The sequence below is a fragment of the Aspergillus pseudotamarii genome (genome assembly GCF_009193445.1).
Source record: "Aspergillus pseudotamarii strain CBS 117625 unplaced genomic scaffold BDV38scaffold_95, whole genome shotgun sequence".
NCBI classification, from domain to species: domain Eukaryota; kingdom Fungi; phylum Ascomycota; class Eurotiomycetes; order Eurotiales; family Aspergillaceae; genus Aspergillus; species Aspergillus pseudotamarii.
In genome coordinates this window covers 513-13320 of record NW_022475109.1, presented here as the reverse complement: position 1 = coordinate 13320, position 12808 = coordinate 513, and the positions used below count along the sequence as shown (strand labels likewise).

Below are 12808 nucleotides of genomic sequence, written 5' to 3'. Positions count from 1 at the left end.
CCACTCGCTCAAATATGTGTCAAAAGGGTGTCATTGAAGAAAGATGCTTGAATATAGACCTTGCTTGAAGAGTAGTATGTCTTTTCTACGATGCAATCAATGCCTTCACAAACGGTGGATCACAATAAGATACGCTTTAAGCGGTTGAGGGATGCAGTCGAAACGGACCATGGCTACTAGTGTTGAGTGATTTAGCAAGTGCCCATTTAGCGAGGCCACCAATACATTCTGGGTAACTGGAGAGGTTGATGACAAGAACCCGTAGGATGGTTGTTATCCGGGTTGTCGACTTCCTCTCCGAAGGGCACATGTTCAGTATGTTGTTGGAATCATCTTGCGGCAACTTTTATGATCTTAAAGTAAGGCTTGTAAGTTGGTCGACTGTTGACTACTCTGCCTTTTTTTATGTTCTAGTCCAAATGCATCCTCTGCCTGGCAGCTTCTGTGTATTACGTCAAGTGTCTGGTCACGAAATTAGCCTCCCTACCACGTCAGAAACCATTGCTGTTATGTCAAATTCAGGATATAGTCATTAAACTGCACTATATACTAGTAGTAGCTCAGGCTGGAGGTTGATGTTGGGGTAACATTCTGATATCACAACTCAGTGATAAGAACCACACGTTTCCGCCTTCCCCTTTCAGCCCGTGCCGCGTACGTAAGACGTGCATTATGCCACTGTAGCCTCTCCCAGGAACGAGACAGCTCATATCGTGACCTCTACCTCCCCATCTCATACTTCCTCGCCGAGTTCTTTTGCGCTTAGCGACCAACGCTTGGTGCATTCGATAGTCCAGTAGCTCTGGTAGCTCTGGTAGCATCTGGATCAATAAGCAATGCTCCTGTAGTGCTAAATTCTTTCCGCGATTGAACTCCGTCTCATTATAACAAACGATATCTACCATGGCCAGCGCATCATATACTCATCCCCACGGGGATCTGCGCGATGATGAATCAATTCTTGATGATGATGTTATTGAAGCTGATGATGGTGTGTTTCTCACTGGCCCCTCGGATGGAGTCGTGCCCCTTGTTGACTGCCGCTGACCCTTGTGCGCGTTAGCCATCGACGCTGATGACCCGTTACACGAAACCGACACCACTCCCTTAAGAGGCAATATCCAACCCGAGGCATCGAGCTCTCGAGGTGGAAACCTTTCCGGCAATTACCTGACATCCTCAATCCCCGGCGAGGATCGACGCGCCGCTCAGAACACCATCGATGAAACGGTCTGGGAAACGGTGTCGCGCGACCTACTGGCAGTCTGGGAGAAGATGCGCCAGGTTTTGTGGCCCAAATACCTGATGGGTGGGATGTTGCAGCGGGGTGGAGGAGGCATTGGTGGTGCGGCCGAACGAGGAGAGGCCACTGGGTTTGGTAGTGGTGGTGGTCTGAGGAATCTCGTGGGCCGCTGGCCGGACGCCGATACTGTCTTGCAAGGCGGAATGAGTGAAGGTCTACGTGACTGGGATCTCTGGTAAGTGATTAATGGCAGCGTGCTGCTTTCTTAACGTAATGCTTCTTGGTCCTAGGAAATACTGATAAGAACCGCCTTGATAGGGGTCCGCTCATTTTCTGCTTGCTTTTGAGCTTTTTCCTGGCAATGCGCGCAAAGGGAGATCAGTCAGACCTGGTCTTCTCCGGGGTGTTCTGTATCGTGTGGATTGGAGAAGCGGTTGTGACTCTACAGATTAAGCTGCTAGGTGGGAATATGTATGTGCACCTATGTCTTCTAGGATGGTCCCGGGAATGGTTACTGATGGTGTGTTCTTAGATCCTTCTTCCAGTCCGTCTGCATCATCGGCTATACGCTCTTCCCTCTCGTCATTGCTGCCCTTCTCAGTGCGCTTGGCCTGCCGACTATTGCGCGGATACCGGTATATCTTGTCTTGATCGCATGGTCTTTGGCGGCGGGTATCAGCATTCTTGGTGGATCTGGAGTGCTCAAGAATCGGGTCGGTATCGCAGTATACCCACTGTTTGTGTTCTACATTGCGATCGGTTGTCTCTGCTTTATCAGTTAAGAAGAGGTGGTATGAGATGCTGGCGATGTAATAGCTCGGAAATCAAGCAGCCTTTGTGATAAAAGGGAAGTGCTGCAAGCCAAATGGTAACGGGCGTGTGAAATCTACTTACCACTTGATTTATTTTTCTTTTTATCCCACCGTTGTTTCCTTGAAGCTGTGCTTTGTTTGTTTCTCCCAAGTGTATTAGATTATTGCATGCTAAGATATCCAATTGAGAAATGTTTCTTATCCTCGATCTATTGTTGTTGTTGTTCTATCAGATTAAAAGTGTGCCGAGAGATGGACTAACTAGTAGTAAGGCTACTGCGGGGCGGTGACCGGACGACTGCCGACGAACAACAAAGCAGTTTGTCGTCACCCGTTCGTTGGTACGAATCGGCCGCTTCTCGACCTGCACCTCTCCCACTAGTTGGATCTCTGCCTCATTCGGTCGCTTTTTGGCTGAGACCGTTAGAACTTGGCATCTGGGAGTCCTTCGTCTACCAGACGTCCTCCAACAACCATCACAGTACCTACCACCTGATCAGATCGTCGTCCCCACGTCGATCATACAGCTGAGGAGCGACCTTTCTAGCCCGGGAAGACATCCCACATTCGTTGGATTGTGCAAATCTCTCTTCGTCGACCTCCGCTTCAACTTCTATAGAGACAACCAAAAAGTGTACGACATGGTGACTGACTCGGGAGATAATGTTGGGGTGAAGGGTACATTACACTGTCGTGCAAAAGTATCGGCTGAAAAACTGACGTGGTGATCGCACAGATGATGCTCGCGTGGACCCAATGGACAGTCAAGGTACGCAAATATTCTGAAGCCTGTGCCTCCTGCGGGCGTCGGGACTCGCAGGTAGTGCGCTTTGTCTAACTGCTCACAGCCACTGCGGATGATTCTCAAGCGTCCGATAACGACAACGCTGAGCGCCCTGTTCGCCACAAGCTAAAGGAGACGTCCATCACCTCGGCCCCGAACGCTTCGACAACCGCCAGTTCCACCGAACAACAACAAGACGGCGAAAATAGCCGTTCGAGTAGCAGGGGTAGGAAGCGATCGTTCGACGAGGATCAACCCGAGAATGTAGACGAGGAAAATGGTCACAGACGGAAGAGGTCACGCGACTCTAAGGCTGATGAGGATGAGGACATTACTTCGTTAAATGCGCCCGATGCAGAGGGGGAGCAGACACAGACCACGGACATCGCTAGAAAAGTCCTGAGCCCAAAGAAGAAGAGAAGCCGAGACCAGCTGGATAAAGATGAGCCGAAGGCCGAAAACACCGTCGATGACAGTAAGACTTCCGCAGAAAATGACGCCTCTGAGACGACTGCAGGGGAGCCTGAGAAGAAGCGACACAGGGACGCTTCCGAAGAAAGAGGATCGGCCCCGCTTAAGAGTGCATTTGCAAACACATCTGCTGTTTCGCCTTTCGGCTCGCTCGGTGCCTCGAAGCCCAAGGAAGAAACCTCGAAGCCGGCTGCCACATCCTCATCTGCATTCGCTGCTTCGAGCCTGGCCGCTTTTGCTAGCTCCGAGCAGTCACCTTTTGGCGCCATAGGAGGCTCGAACACTTCCGTCTTTAGGTCAGCGACTACTACTGAAGCTAGCAAATCATCCGCTACCGGATTCGCGAGTGCCGCCGGCACCACCGGGTTTGCGTCTTTGGGTTCCGGATTCTCAGGGTTCAGCGGTGGGTTTGGGGCTACCGGTTCAAAGGGCGGTCTCATCAGCTTCGCTGCACCAGGGGGGGCCGGTATTCTCGGCAGTTCTAGCAAGAGCAAACCGTTCGGGACAGAAGAGGACAAAGAAGAAGCAAAGGAGAAGGATCAAGAAGCTGATACTGCTCCTGGAGAATTCGAGCAGGAGAAGACAGATGAAAGATTCTTTGAACGACCGAGTACGTCGTCCCATCCCAATCCCTCTCAACAATCCCCACTGACTACATTCCCGAAACAGTCGAGACAGGTGAAGAAGAAGAAACGACCTACTTCTCAACCAAGGCAAAACTCTTCCAATTCTCAAACGGAGAGTGGAAGGAGCGTGGAATTGGCACCTTCAAGGTTAATGTTAAGGTTACCGATGGCAAAGAGGACAAGAAAGCTGCTCGCTTGATCATGCGCGCTGACGGTGTTCTACGCGTAATGCTAAACACGCCAATTTTCAAGGGCATGAAGGTTGGCGATGCGTCAGGCAACGAACCCAAGTCCAAGCAGATTCACCTAGCAAGTCTGGAAGAAGGCCGATCGGTCCCTACCTTACTGAGGGTAAGTTATATATGAACATGCTAGATCTCTACATGAACAAGATGTTAACACGATGTAGATGCCAAGCGAAGATTCTGCTAAGGAGCTCTATCACATTGTTTGTGACCTGCTGGAGCACCAGTAAGCCCATTACATAGGAGTCAGTCCTCAGGGGACAATTACCCGGATACCAATGCTTTGGAACGTAATTGTCGCATTTTAAGGGCACTTCGGTTCGAGAGGCGAGCGTCTGCATCCTTACAGTAGTAGGTTAAGATGGGCTGGCATTCTGCATTTCATACGAGGAGTCTATATTGACTGGAGTGTTGGATGGAGCCATGGGCATGGCTCTACATTAGCTGGCACCGGGGTCTCATTCGACGTACACGGTTTTCTTTTCTTAACCTATGAATATACACCCACTGCATTCGTTTTGTACACTTATCTTATTTCTTTAATACACCCATCAATTATTTCAGTTCAAGTTCTGATCACCTCAGGGTAATGTGGAAATGTACATTCAACTTCAGAAGCAGACCGCTGTCGTATTCTGAGTGGGTCTGGGTCATGCATGTAACAAGATGATCTGCCTGCGTGCATAAATAGAGGGTACAAATCCGATCATTCTTACCTATTTCTATTATCATATGGGACTTCGCTGTCAATGACTAACAAGCCGATTTTTCAAAGAGAGCCTTCGACTATTCGACTTCTCCGGCTCATAGATCCCCAAACCCACTATTCCCAGTCCAGTAACATTACATCCTTATCTCCACGTGATACCGCGTCTCGTCTCCTCAAGACGACCGTGGATCCCGTGCTTCCTCCGACCCAAACCTTCATATCTCCATCTATGGGCATTGAAAACTTCACAATGTAGCACCAAAATGGCCGGTGCCAAACCCCAGACAATCCGCTCCAGTTCGGTATCCAAACGGAAGAAACCACCTGTCGAAAACAGCTCTCTAAACCACGATGGCGCGTCAACAACCATAACCCCAGAACAACCAACCAAAGCCAAGCGACGCAAAAAAGCCCAAGATTCAACTCCTCCAGATTCATCAACAACATCCACACCCGACAATGCCTGTGATATACCCAAAGGAAATCCGGCATCCAAAAAGATCGCCAAAAGGGCACCCAAATCCAAAACAACCCCACCACCAGAACGCACTCCATCTGCACCATGGCCCGAACCATTTAAGAAACTATCACGCACGCATCGCGCCCTGAATATAGTTTACACATTCTGCTGCACGCGGAAGCACTTCGCCACAACGTTTGAGAATATCAAGAAGGCGGTTCAGGCTCAGATGGGTGAGGAATTGACGGTCGAGGAGATTGCGCGGGTGAGGGTTCTTGTGCCACGGGCGGTACGGTTTGAGTATGTTGATGAGGCGAAGTTGGAAGTGATGACTGTCGGAGATAAGGAGATGGTGGAGACGTATGGTCGGCATGGGAGGTATGAGCTTGATAGTGGTGGCGATGGTAATGTGGAGCCATCTTCACAGACTAAGGCTCTCTTATTCGAGCTCATAGATGGTGATTTAAAAAGGGAAACTCAACGATCCAAGTCCGGCGAGGACGCAAAGACCATGCGCAAGTTGAAGGATGAAGATCTGAAGATGCCAGTCTACAGTCAGAAGCAGATGCTCGCATTGATCGAGAAACGGAATAAAAAGTTCACGGACGCGGTTGATGCTTTCTTAGTACAGTGTGAAGACGATAGTACTGATCCAGTTGAGAGACTCGAGCGGGAAAAGGATATTTGGATCCCTGTACCTCCAGTTGAAGGTAATGCGGTGCCTGTGGCGAGTGTTCTGCCACAGCAGATCCCCAAGGAGCGCAAATCTATGTCAGAGATCATCACGGAGATCCGTGAGATGGATTGGTATACAGCACAGATCGTGCCAGAGGGCCATAGGGTGATCGACGCTCAGCCCGCTATTTGCGGAGAGTTGGCGTTTAGGCTTTCCCAGAATCTCGTCAATGCCTTGTATAACACACGGGGTATCACGCAGTTCTATTCTCACCAGGCGGAAGCAATCAATCATCTGTACAAGGGTCACAACGTCATTGTCTCTACCTCGACCAGTTCTGGTAAATCGTTGATATACCAAGTTCCGATGCTACATGAGCTGGAAAATGATCATAATAGCCGGGGACTGTATATATTCCCCACGAAGGCCTTGGCCCAAGATCAGAGACGCAGTATGAAGGATCTACTGCAGTACATGGAGGGTTTGCAACATACCATGGTCGAGACATTCGACGGCGACACACCAATGGAGAACCGGAATATGATTCGTGACGAGGCGCGAATCATTTTCACGAACCCAGATATGCTGCATATCACAATCTTACCACAGGAGACCGCCTGGCGTACTTTCCTAAAAAACCTGAAGTTCGTCGTGGTCGACGAGCTACATGTCTACAACGGTCTCTTTGGGTCCCATGTTGCATTCGTCATGCGGCGACTACGCAGGATATGTGCAGCTGTGGGGAATCGCCATGTCCGGTTTATCTCGTGCTCAGCTACCATGGCAAACCCGGAAAGCCACATGAAGGCAATTTTCGGTGTCGAGGATGTCAAACTAATAGACTTTGACGGCTCTCCCTCAGGCCGAAAAGAGTTCATATGCTGGAACACACCCTTCAAAGACCCCGGCGACCCTACTTCAGGACGTGGAGATAGCGTCGCTGAAACCGCACGACTGTTCTGCCAGCTAATCCTGAGAGGCGCAAGAGTGATAGCATTCTGTAGGATACGAAAGCTATGCGAAGTCCTGTTACAGGCCGTGCGGGCTGAATTTCAAACCCTCGAAAGACCAGAGATCGGTAGCTTGGTGATGGGCTACCGAGGCGGATATAGTCCGCAAGATCGACGGAAGATCGAAAAGGAAATGTTCGAGGGCCAGCTAATGGGGATCGTGGCGACCAATGCCCTCGAGCTGGGCGTCGATATCGGCTCTCTGGATGCTGTCATCACCCTTGGCTTCCCGTATTCCATTTCCAACCTACGCCAACAGAGCGGCCGTGCCGGCCGCAGGAACAAGGATTCCCTCTCTGTGCTCGTCGGAGACAGATATCCCACAGATCAATACTACATGAAAAACCCAGAAGAACTATTCACCAAACCCAATTGCGAGCTCCAGGTAGATCTAGCCAACGAACTCATCCTCGAAGGCCACGTCCAATGCGCCGCATTCGAGATGCCCATCCGCCCCAACGAAGACAGCATCTACTTCGGACAACAACTCTCCAAATTCGCCGCCACACGCCTCACCCAAGACGCCCTAGGCTTCTACCACTGCCACGAACGATTTCGCCCACAACCATCCCGCTGCGTCTCCATCCGCGACACAGAAGACCAACACTTCGCCGTCATCGACACGACTAACGCCCGAAACATCGTCCTCGAAGAAGTCGAAGCCTCACGCGCCTTCTTCACCATCTACGAAGGCGGCATCTTCCTCCACCAGGGCCAAACATACCTCGTCAAGGAACTCAACCCAGACAGCCGGTTTGCGCGCGTCGTCCGCGTTCACGTCGACTGGAACACCATGCAACGCGATTACACAGACATCGACCCCATCGAAACGGAGACCATACGACAGATCAGCCCGACGACAAGCTCGCGCGCCTTCTACGGCGCTGTGCGCATTCACGCCGTCGTCTACGGCTTCTTCAAGATCGATAAACGGGGTCGTGTCCTCGACGCGGTGGCGGTTGATAACCCGCCTATTGATATACTTACAAAAGGCATGTGGCTCGATGTACCTAAACGGGCCCTCGAAATCCTCGAATCAAGACACCTTAACATCGCGGCTGCCATACACGCTGCCGAACACGCCGTCCTCTCGCTCCTCCCTACATTCGTAATCTCCTCTCCAGGCGACGTGCGAACAGAATGCAAAGTCGCGAAAAAGGAACTAGGCAAGAATCTACGAGTCGCCGTCGAAGCCCGAAGCAGAGAGAAAGAGAATATCCAGACTATTCTCCGACCTCCGGCTCGCCAACGACCCGCACGATTAACTTTCTATGACGCTAAAGGCGGGTCTTGTGGGTCTGGAATTGCAGGAAAGGCATTCGAGTTCGTCGATGTACTTCTTCGACGCGCGGTGGCGAGGATCGAGGCTTGTCAGTGTATTACGCCGAAGGGATGTATTGAGTGTGTCTGCGATGAACGGTGCAAGGAGATGAATGAGGTGATGAGTAAAGCTGGGGCGGGGGTTGTGTTGAGGTGCTTACTTGGTTGGGAGGTCGATGTTGATTCGTTGCCGTGGGGTGAGGATGTGAATGGCGAGGATGGGTTGGGGGAATTGGCCGGTGGATTGGAGACGGTTGTCCCGGCTCAGGAGGTGCGGATTCGGTGACTTGACGTTTATACTTGTTGTCGATAATGAGATTGTCCGACGTTGAGTGACTTTTGTTGTTACTTCGTCTGCCGAACCTATGTAAGACTTGTACTACAGCTGGACATTGTACGACGGTAGGAAAATTCGAAGGAAATCGTGATAGATTAATATCATTGTCCACTGAATGTAGACAGGCTCATGCTTCAATTGGGTATATATATGTATATCTCATGTCCCTCTGTATGCAAATGCGAGTAAATGGTATGAAATCCATGGATAAGCGAATGTCCCCGTATCCCTGGCTGTCAATAGCACAATGCCCAATATTATAATATTACTTTCTTAAGGATCTTCTTCGTTTTGTTCCCATCATCTCCAGGATCGAACACAAAGATAATGCTGTAATGCATGTCGTGAACGAAAATAAGACGTCGCTCAATGGGTATATGGATTAATAAAAGCAAAATAAGTGAAAAGGCTAAGGAAAAGACATTTCATCCTGTCATCAGTTCAAGGGGGTGTTTCGCTGGGATGGAGTTCATCCTCCCAAGCATGGAAACCTCCACTCCGTGGAAGCTAAGAAAATGTCCAGAAACGTTGGACTATACTAGGACATGGCGAAGTACCAGTCGTGGTCGCGAAGGTTGATAGGTGTGCTCTACAGAGCCCTCTGCTGGTCTTCAAGATGGAGGAGCCACAATTCACAGTGGACTCGAGAGTGAGCTCATAGCATTCGAAAGTGTTATTGTCAATGCAGATGCTTCGGGTCCGTGACCTTGTTCATCGGTCTTCCTGTTCCACAGGAGACGAGCTATTCGAGCTCGAGGAGTCATCCAAGCTAATGTTCCAGAACAGTGACCTCATATTGCGAACACTCTCGCGGAAATTATCACGCGGGTTATTGGAACGTTCCTCCGTCATAGACCGCACCTCTTGGATGATACCCGGATACCCTTCGTCGTTAGGGAGCCACCAGTGGTCTATCTCTGGCGACTGCCATACAGTGGCCAATAGCTGCCGGAACTTCGGGGGGATCAGATACCTACAGTCCAATGCACGGTCAGTTATCTGGTTTCTGTGGTACATATTGTGTCCAAGGGGGAGGAAATATCAGAATAACTTACCCGTTGCGCTCCAACAGCGCAAGCCGTTTTCGGCCCCACATGGCATGTTTATTGTCCTTAGGGGTAAACAAGCATGCCATTCCAATACTGTTCTTGTAGGTAAACATATATCCATTCTCCTTCTCCGGCCACCTCTCGATGGCCTCGATTAGCCGACATTGCTCCAGAGCCAACTTTTGCAACTCTGACGGCGACGATTGCCTCACAGAGAGCAGTGATTGATACTTAAACATGGCTTTGGTGGAATAGTAATCAATCCATGCCACATTCACATCCCACAGTGGGCCCCGATACATGCCGCCAGGGACATAAGGGTCAACAATGTCTTCTTCCGTCAAAGGCTGTCTGTTTGGGTACTGCCAGACAGTGTACTCCGAATTGTGGAACTTCTCCAGGATTTCCCGTATTTGTTCAAGGGTCTGACCAAGCTGGTCGTTTTGAACGATAAACTCGTCAATTGGAATCATCCCACGTGACAGTTTGGCATACAACGACGCCATTTCTAGCCCGAATCGACGATTAATCGACGCGGCTAAGTTGAGCTGCTTGACTGCGTCCCCTGGATATTTGGCGGCCTGTTGAGCATCGTAATCTTCTTTCGCGATGTACCATTCCCGGCCCAGGACCATTTCATTTCCAGCTAATATTCCCGCTACCACGTCAAAGCGAGCGTACCAAGGGAATATCTGACTATGGAGCTCGTTTGTGGTTATGGATTCAGGGCTCAAAAGCTCGCGCATCAATGCATGAGCAGCTTGATGGTGGTCGATTAGGTTTACCCAGTCACCGACGAATTCCTGATGGATTCCAAATTAGCTTCCTCGTGGGCAAGAAGAGAGTACTTTAGCGGCAGATGATGAGTGGGGAAAGGGGGAAAGTATGATAATGGCGGTACTATGATGGCGAAACCTACTTCAAAAGTGGTGAGAACCAAAACGGTGATCAGGGTCGCCTCCGAATGCTCTTCGCTTGACGCCAACGATTTCCGTAACAACTTTAGTGCCATGTTATAATATTTGAGAAATGTATAAAGCTTCCCGTTGCCGGTTTGAACGCAATGATGGTAGGCAGCGAAGCCGACGACGGCATAGAGAAGGGGGTCATATTGCAGAGCCAATTCGATGAGACTCTGATGGACGAATTGGTCGCCATCTCTCCGCATGAAATAATGCCGAGGGGTCATATACCCTTGATGGAAACTGAGATAGAAGCGCACATCTTCCGGTAGATGGGCGGTGTTGGGAACTGCAAAGGATTCATAAGGGTTCAGGCCGACGCTGACCGACCGCACACTCGCCGAATCGAGCCTCAACGACGCCTCGGTCGATGGCGAACTGCTGGCCTCCCTATAAGATCCCGGCGTCTCCGAGGTAGCTAGAAGTGCGAGTGGCTGTTGCTTCGCTTTGCGTCTGGCTAAAGATTGTGTGCTACGTTTGTTGCGAAGGTCGAGCTTGGTTCTGGTCCCACTCGGACCTGTGGAGGGCGATAAACGTGAACTAGACCCCACACTGCCTTCTTCTTCCTCGTCCTCATCTGCGATGGGCTCCAGGATGTGTACGTCGTCCGCTTCCACGTGGCTAGATGAATCACTCCCGCGCGACTGGGGCCGAGGTGCCTTGGACTTAGCTCCGGAACGGGATCCGGCCGAGGCCATAGAGCCGCTCGTGCCCGGAGTGGGATAGACACAGTCGCGATTTCCCTTCCGGCATCTGTCGCAGACGGGACGGGTCTCATCACATTTGATCCGACGGGCTCGACATGTGAAACAGCCACTTCTGGTGCGCTTGTGCTTTTTCTGGTCCGGGATGGGCTGTAGCAGTGACTGTGATTTCGGAACAGGCGCAAACGAAGCAGGCGGGGCAGTTACTGACAAGCCCGACTGCGAGGGGGGTTGGGTAGGAGGGTTATGCCACAGAGCGACACTCTCCGGATATTGCCCGGGACCCAGGATGGAGTAGGCGGAGAGCGCCGACGACTCGTTCAGGTGCTGTGACGGATGTAGGAGAAGCTTGTTCAAGGGCGTCTGAGATGGCGGGAATGAGTTTGCCATAGTGACCGAGGCCTGGTGAGTTGCACCCACGCAATCAATCGGATTGGTGATGACGAGATCGGCATGAAGAGAAATGATCTAATCAACTCAGAGCTCGTCGGCACCGCAGGATGGGGACGCTGGCCACTCTCATCATCCAGACGAGAATGCTCGCTGAGAGGGCGGAAGGATAGTAGTATTAATGATTAATTTAAAAATAGCTGATTATATATAATGCCGAAGACGGGGGGGGGGAGGGAAAAGGGGGGAGGGAGGGGAGGAAGTTGAAACAAGCGTCTTCGAGAAGGATGGACAATCGGAAAGAAAGGAAGCGGAAAGATGGATGAAGTGGAATCGTGACTCCGCTGGAGACATCCAGGACAACCAAAATGGTTCCGGTCAACAGAAGGAAATGGGTATGAATGCCGTTAGTGAGACTGATGGGGAGAGTCCAAAAAGTCAAATCCAAGGATCACTAGTGTGAGTGTGTATGTACGGAGTATGAACTGGAAAGGATCGAGGAAGAATGGAAATCAAAATAAAATAAAAAAATCATATAATAAAAAAAAATGTAAAAATTAAAATAAAAATTAAGACCGAGAAATAATCATAATTATAAAAAGAATAAAAAATAAAGGTGACAATGACTTCACCACCGCCTCTATTGCCCTAATCGGAAACCAACCCATCTCAAGTTCCAACGATTCAAAATGACACTATACACACTATCCTATACTATAATATAACACTAAATTCCCAAGGCTTCTCTCCCACTGATCTTCTACTAGTCCATTCTATCGAATGATTGCCAATTCTAGAGCATCTCCGACGATGGAGACTCAGCAGATCCCTCACGGCCAACGACGCCATGCATCATGGTTTAAATGGAGGAGATTTGTCCCTCCATAGCTCTCTATCTATGAAGTTAAGTTCATTTCAGAATTGATACGGCCGTTTTCTTTTTCTTTCTTTTCTTTCTTTCTTTTTGTTTCTTTTTGTTTTAATTTCTATTTATTCTAGTTTCCTCCTCC

The 12808-nt window shown here is 50.0% G+C and overlaps 4 protein-coding genes across 4 annotated transcripts; 3 read left to right on the top strand and 1 right to left on the bottom strand.

Moving 5' to 3' along the window:
* The first annotated feature begins 717 nt into the window (after nucleotides 1–717).
* On the top strand, nucleotides 718–2247 carry BDV38DRAFT_262740 (Yip1 domain protein). The gene is made up of 4 exons (XM_032056130.1): nucleotides 718–991; nucleotides 1064–1478; nucleotides 1562–1714; nucleotides 1776–2247. Exons 1-4 carry the CDS (start codon nucleotides 904–906, stop codon nucleotides 2023–2025), a joined length of 906 nt encoding a protein of 301 aa, XP_031907979.1. The 5' UTR covers nucleotides 718–903; the 3' UTR covers nucleotides 2026–2247.
* A 1-nt stretch (nucleotide 2248) lies between these two features.
* On the top strand, nucleotides 2249–4750 carry BDV38DRAFT_262738 (uncharacterized protein). The gene is made up of 5 exons (XM_032056129.1): nucleotides 2249–2733; nucleotides 2792–2824; nucleotides 2904–3920; nucleotides 3980–4287; nucleotides 4346–4750. Exons 1-5 carry the CDS (start codon nucleotides 2697–2699, stop codon nucleotides 4409–4411), a joined length of 1461 nt encoding a protein of 486 aa, XP_031907978.1. The 5' UTR covers nucleotides 2249–2696; the 3' UTR covers nucleotides 4412–4750.
* Nucleotides 4751–5031: 281 nt separating this feature from the next.
* Nucleotides 5032–8736, top strand: BDV38DRAFT_262734 (ATP-dependent 3'-5' DNA helicase). The gene has a single exon (XM_032056128.1). The coding sequence runs from the start codon at nucleotides 5154–5156 to the stop codon at nucleotides 8640–8642; it is 3489 nt and encodes a 1162-aa protein (XP_031907977.1). The 5' UTR covers nucleotides 5032–5153; the 3' UTR covers nucleotides 8643–8736.
* Nucleotides 8737–9338: 602 nt separating this feature from the next.
* On the bottom strand, nucleotides 9339–12035 carry BDV38DRAFT_227102 (Zn(II)2Cys6 transcription factor). Its single transcript, XM_032052874.1, has 3 exons — nucleotides 10662–12035; nucleotides 9749–10545; nucleotides 9339–9666 (listed from the first exon to the last, which is right to left on the bottom strand). Exons 1-3 carry the CDS (start codon nucleotides 11796–11798, stop codon nucleotides 9405–9407), a joined length of 2196 nt encoding a protein of 731 aa, XP_031907976.1. The 5' UTR covers nucleotides 11799–12035; the 3' UTR covers nucleotides 9339–9404.
* Between the last annotated feature and the right edge of the window lie 773 nt (nucleotides 12036–12808).

Excerpts from the sequence above, each read along its gene's own strand:
- BDV38DRAFT_262740 (XM_032056130.1), top strand. The coding sequence starts at position 904 with ATGGCCAGCGCATCATATACTCATCCCCACGGGGATCTGCGCGATGAT. Across the intron at positions 1,479-1,561 it reads CTACGTGACTGGGATCTCTG|GGGTCCGCTCATTTTCTGCT; the intron begins GTAAGTGATTAA and ends CCGCCTTGATAG. Across the intron at positions 1,715-1,775 it reads AAGCTGCTAGGTGGGAATAT|ATCCTTCTTCCAGTCCGTCT; the intron begins GTATGTGCACCT and ends GTGTGTTCTTAG.
- BDV38DRAFT_262738 (XM_032056129.1), top strand. The coding sequence starts at position 2,697 with ATGGTGACTGACTCGGGAGATAATGTTGGGGTGAAGG. Across the intron at positions 3,921-3,979 it reads AAGATTCTTTGAACGACCGA|TCGAGACAGGTGAAGAAGAA; the intron begins GTACGTCGTCCC and ends TTCCCGAAACAG. Across the intron at positions 4,288-4,345 it reads CGGTCCCTACCTTACTGAGG|ATGCCAAGCGAAGATTCTGC; the intron begins GTAAGTTATATA and ends AACACGATGTAG.
- BDV38DRAFT_262734 (XM_032056128.1), top strand. The coding sequence starts at position 5,154 with ATGGCCGGTGCCAAACCCCAGACAATCCGCTCCAGTTCGGTATCCAAA.
- BDV38DRAFT_227102 (XM_032052874.1), bottom strand. The coding sequence starts at position 11,798 with ATGGCAAACTCATTCCCGCCATCTCAGACGCCCTTGAACAAGCTTCTC. Across the intron at positions 10,546-10,661 it reads TGGTTCTCACCACTTTTGAA|GAATTCGTCGGTGACTGGGT; the intron begins GTAGGTTTCGCC and ends GGAATCCATCAG. Across the intron at positions 9,667-9,748 it reads GCGCTGTTGGAGCGCAACGG|GTATCTGATCCCCCCGAAGT; the intron begins GTAAGTTATTCT and ends ATTGGACTGTAG.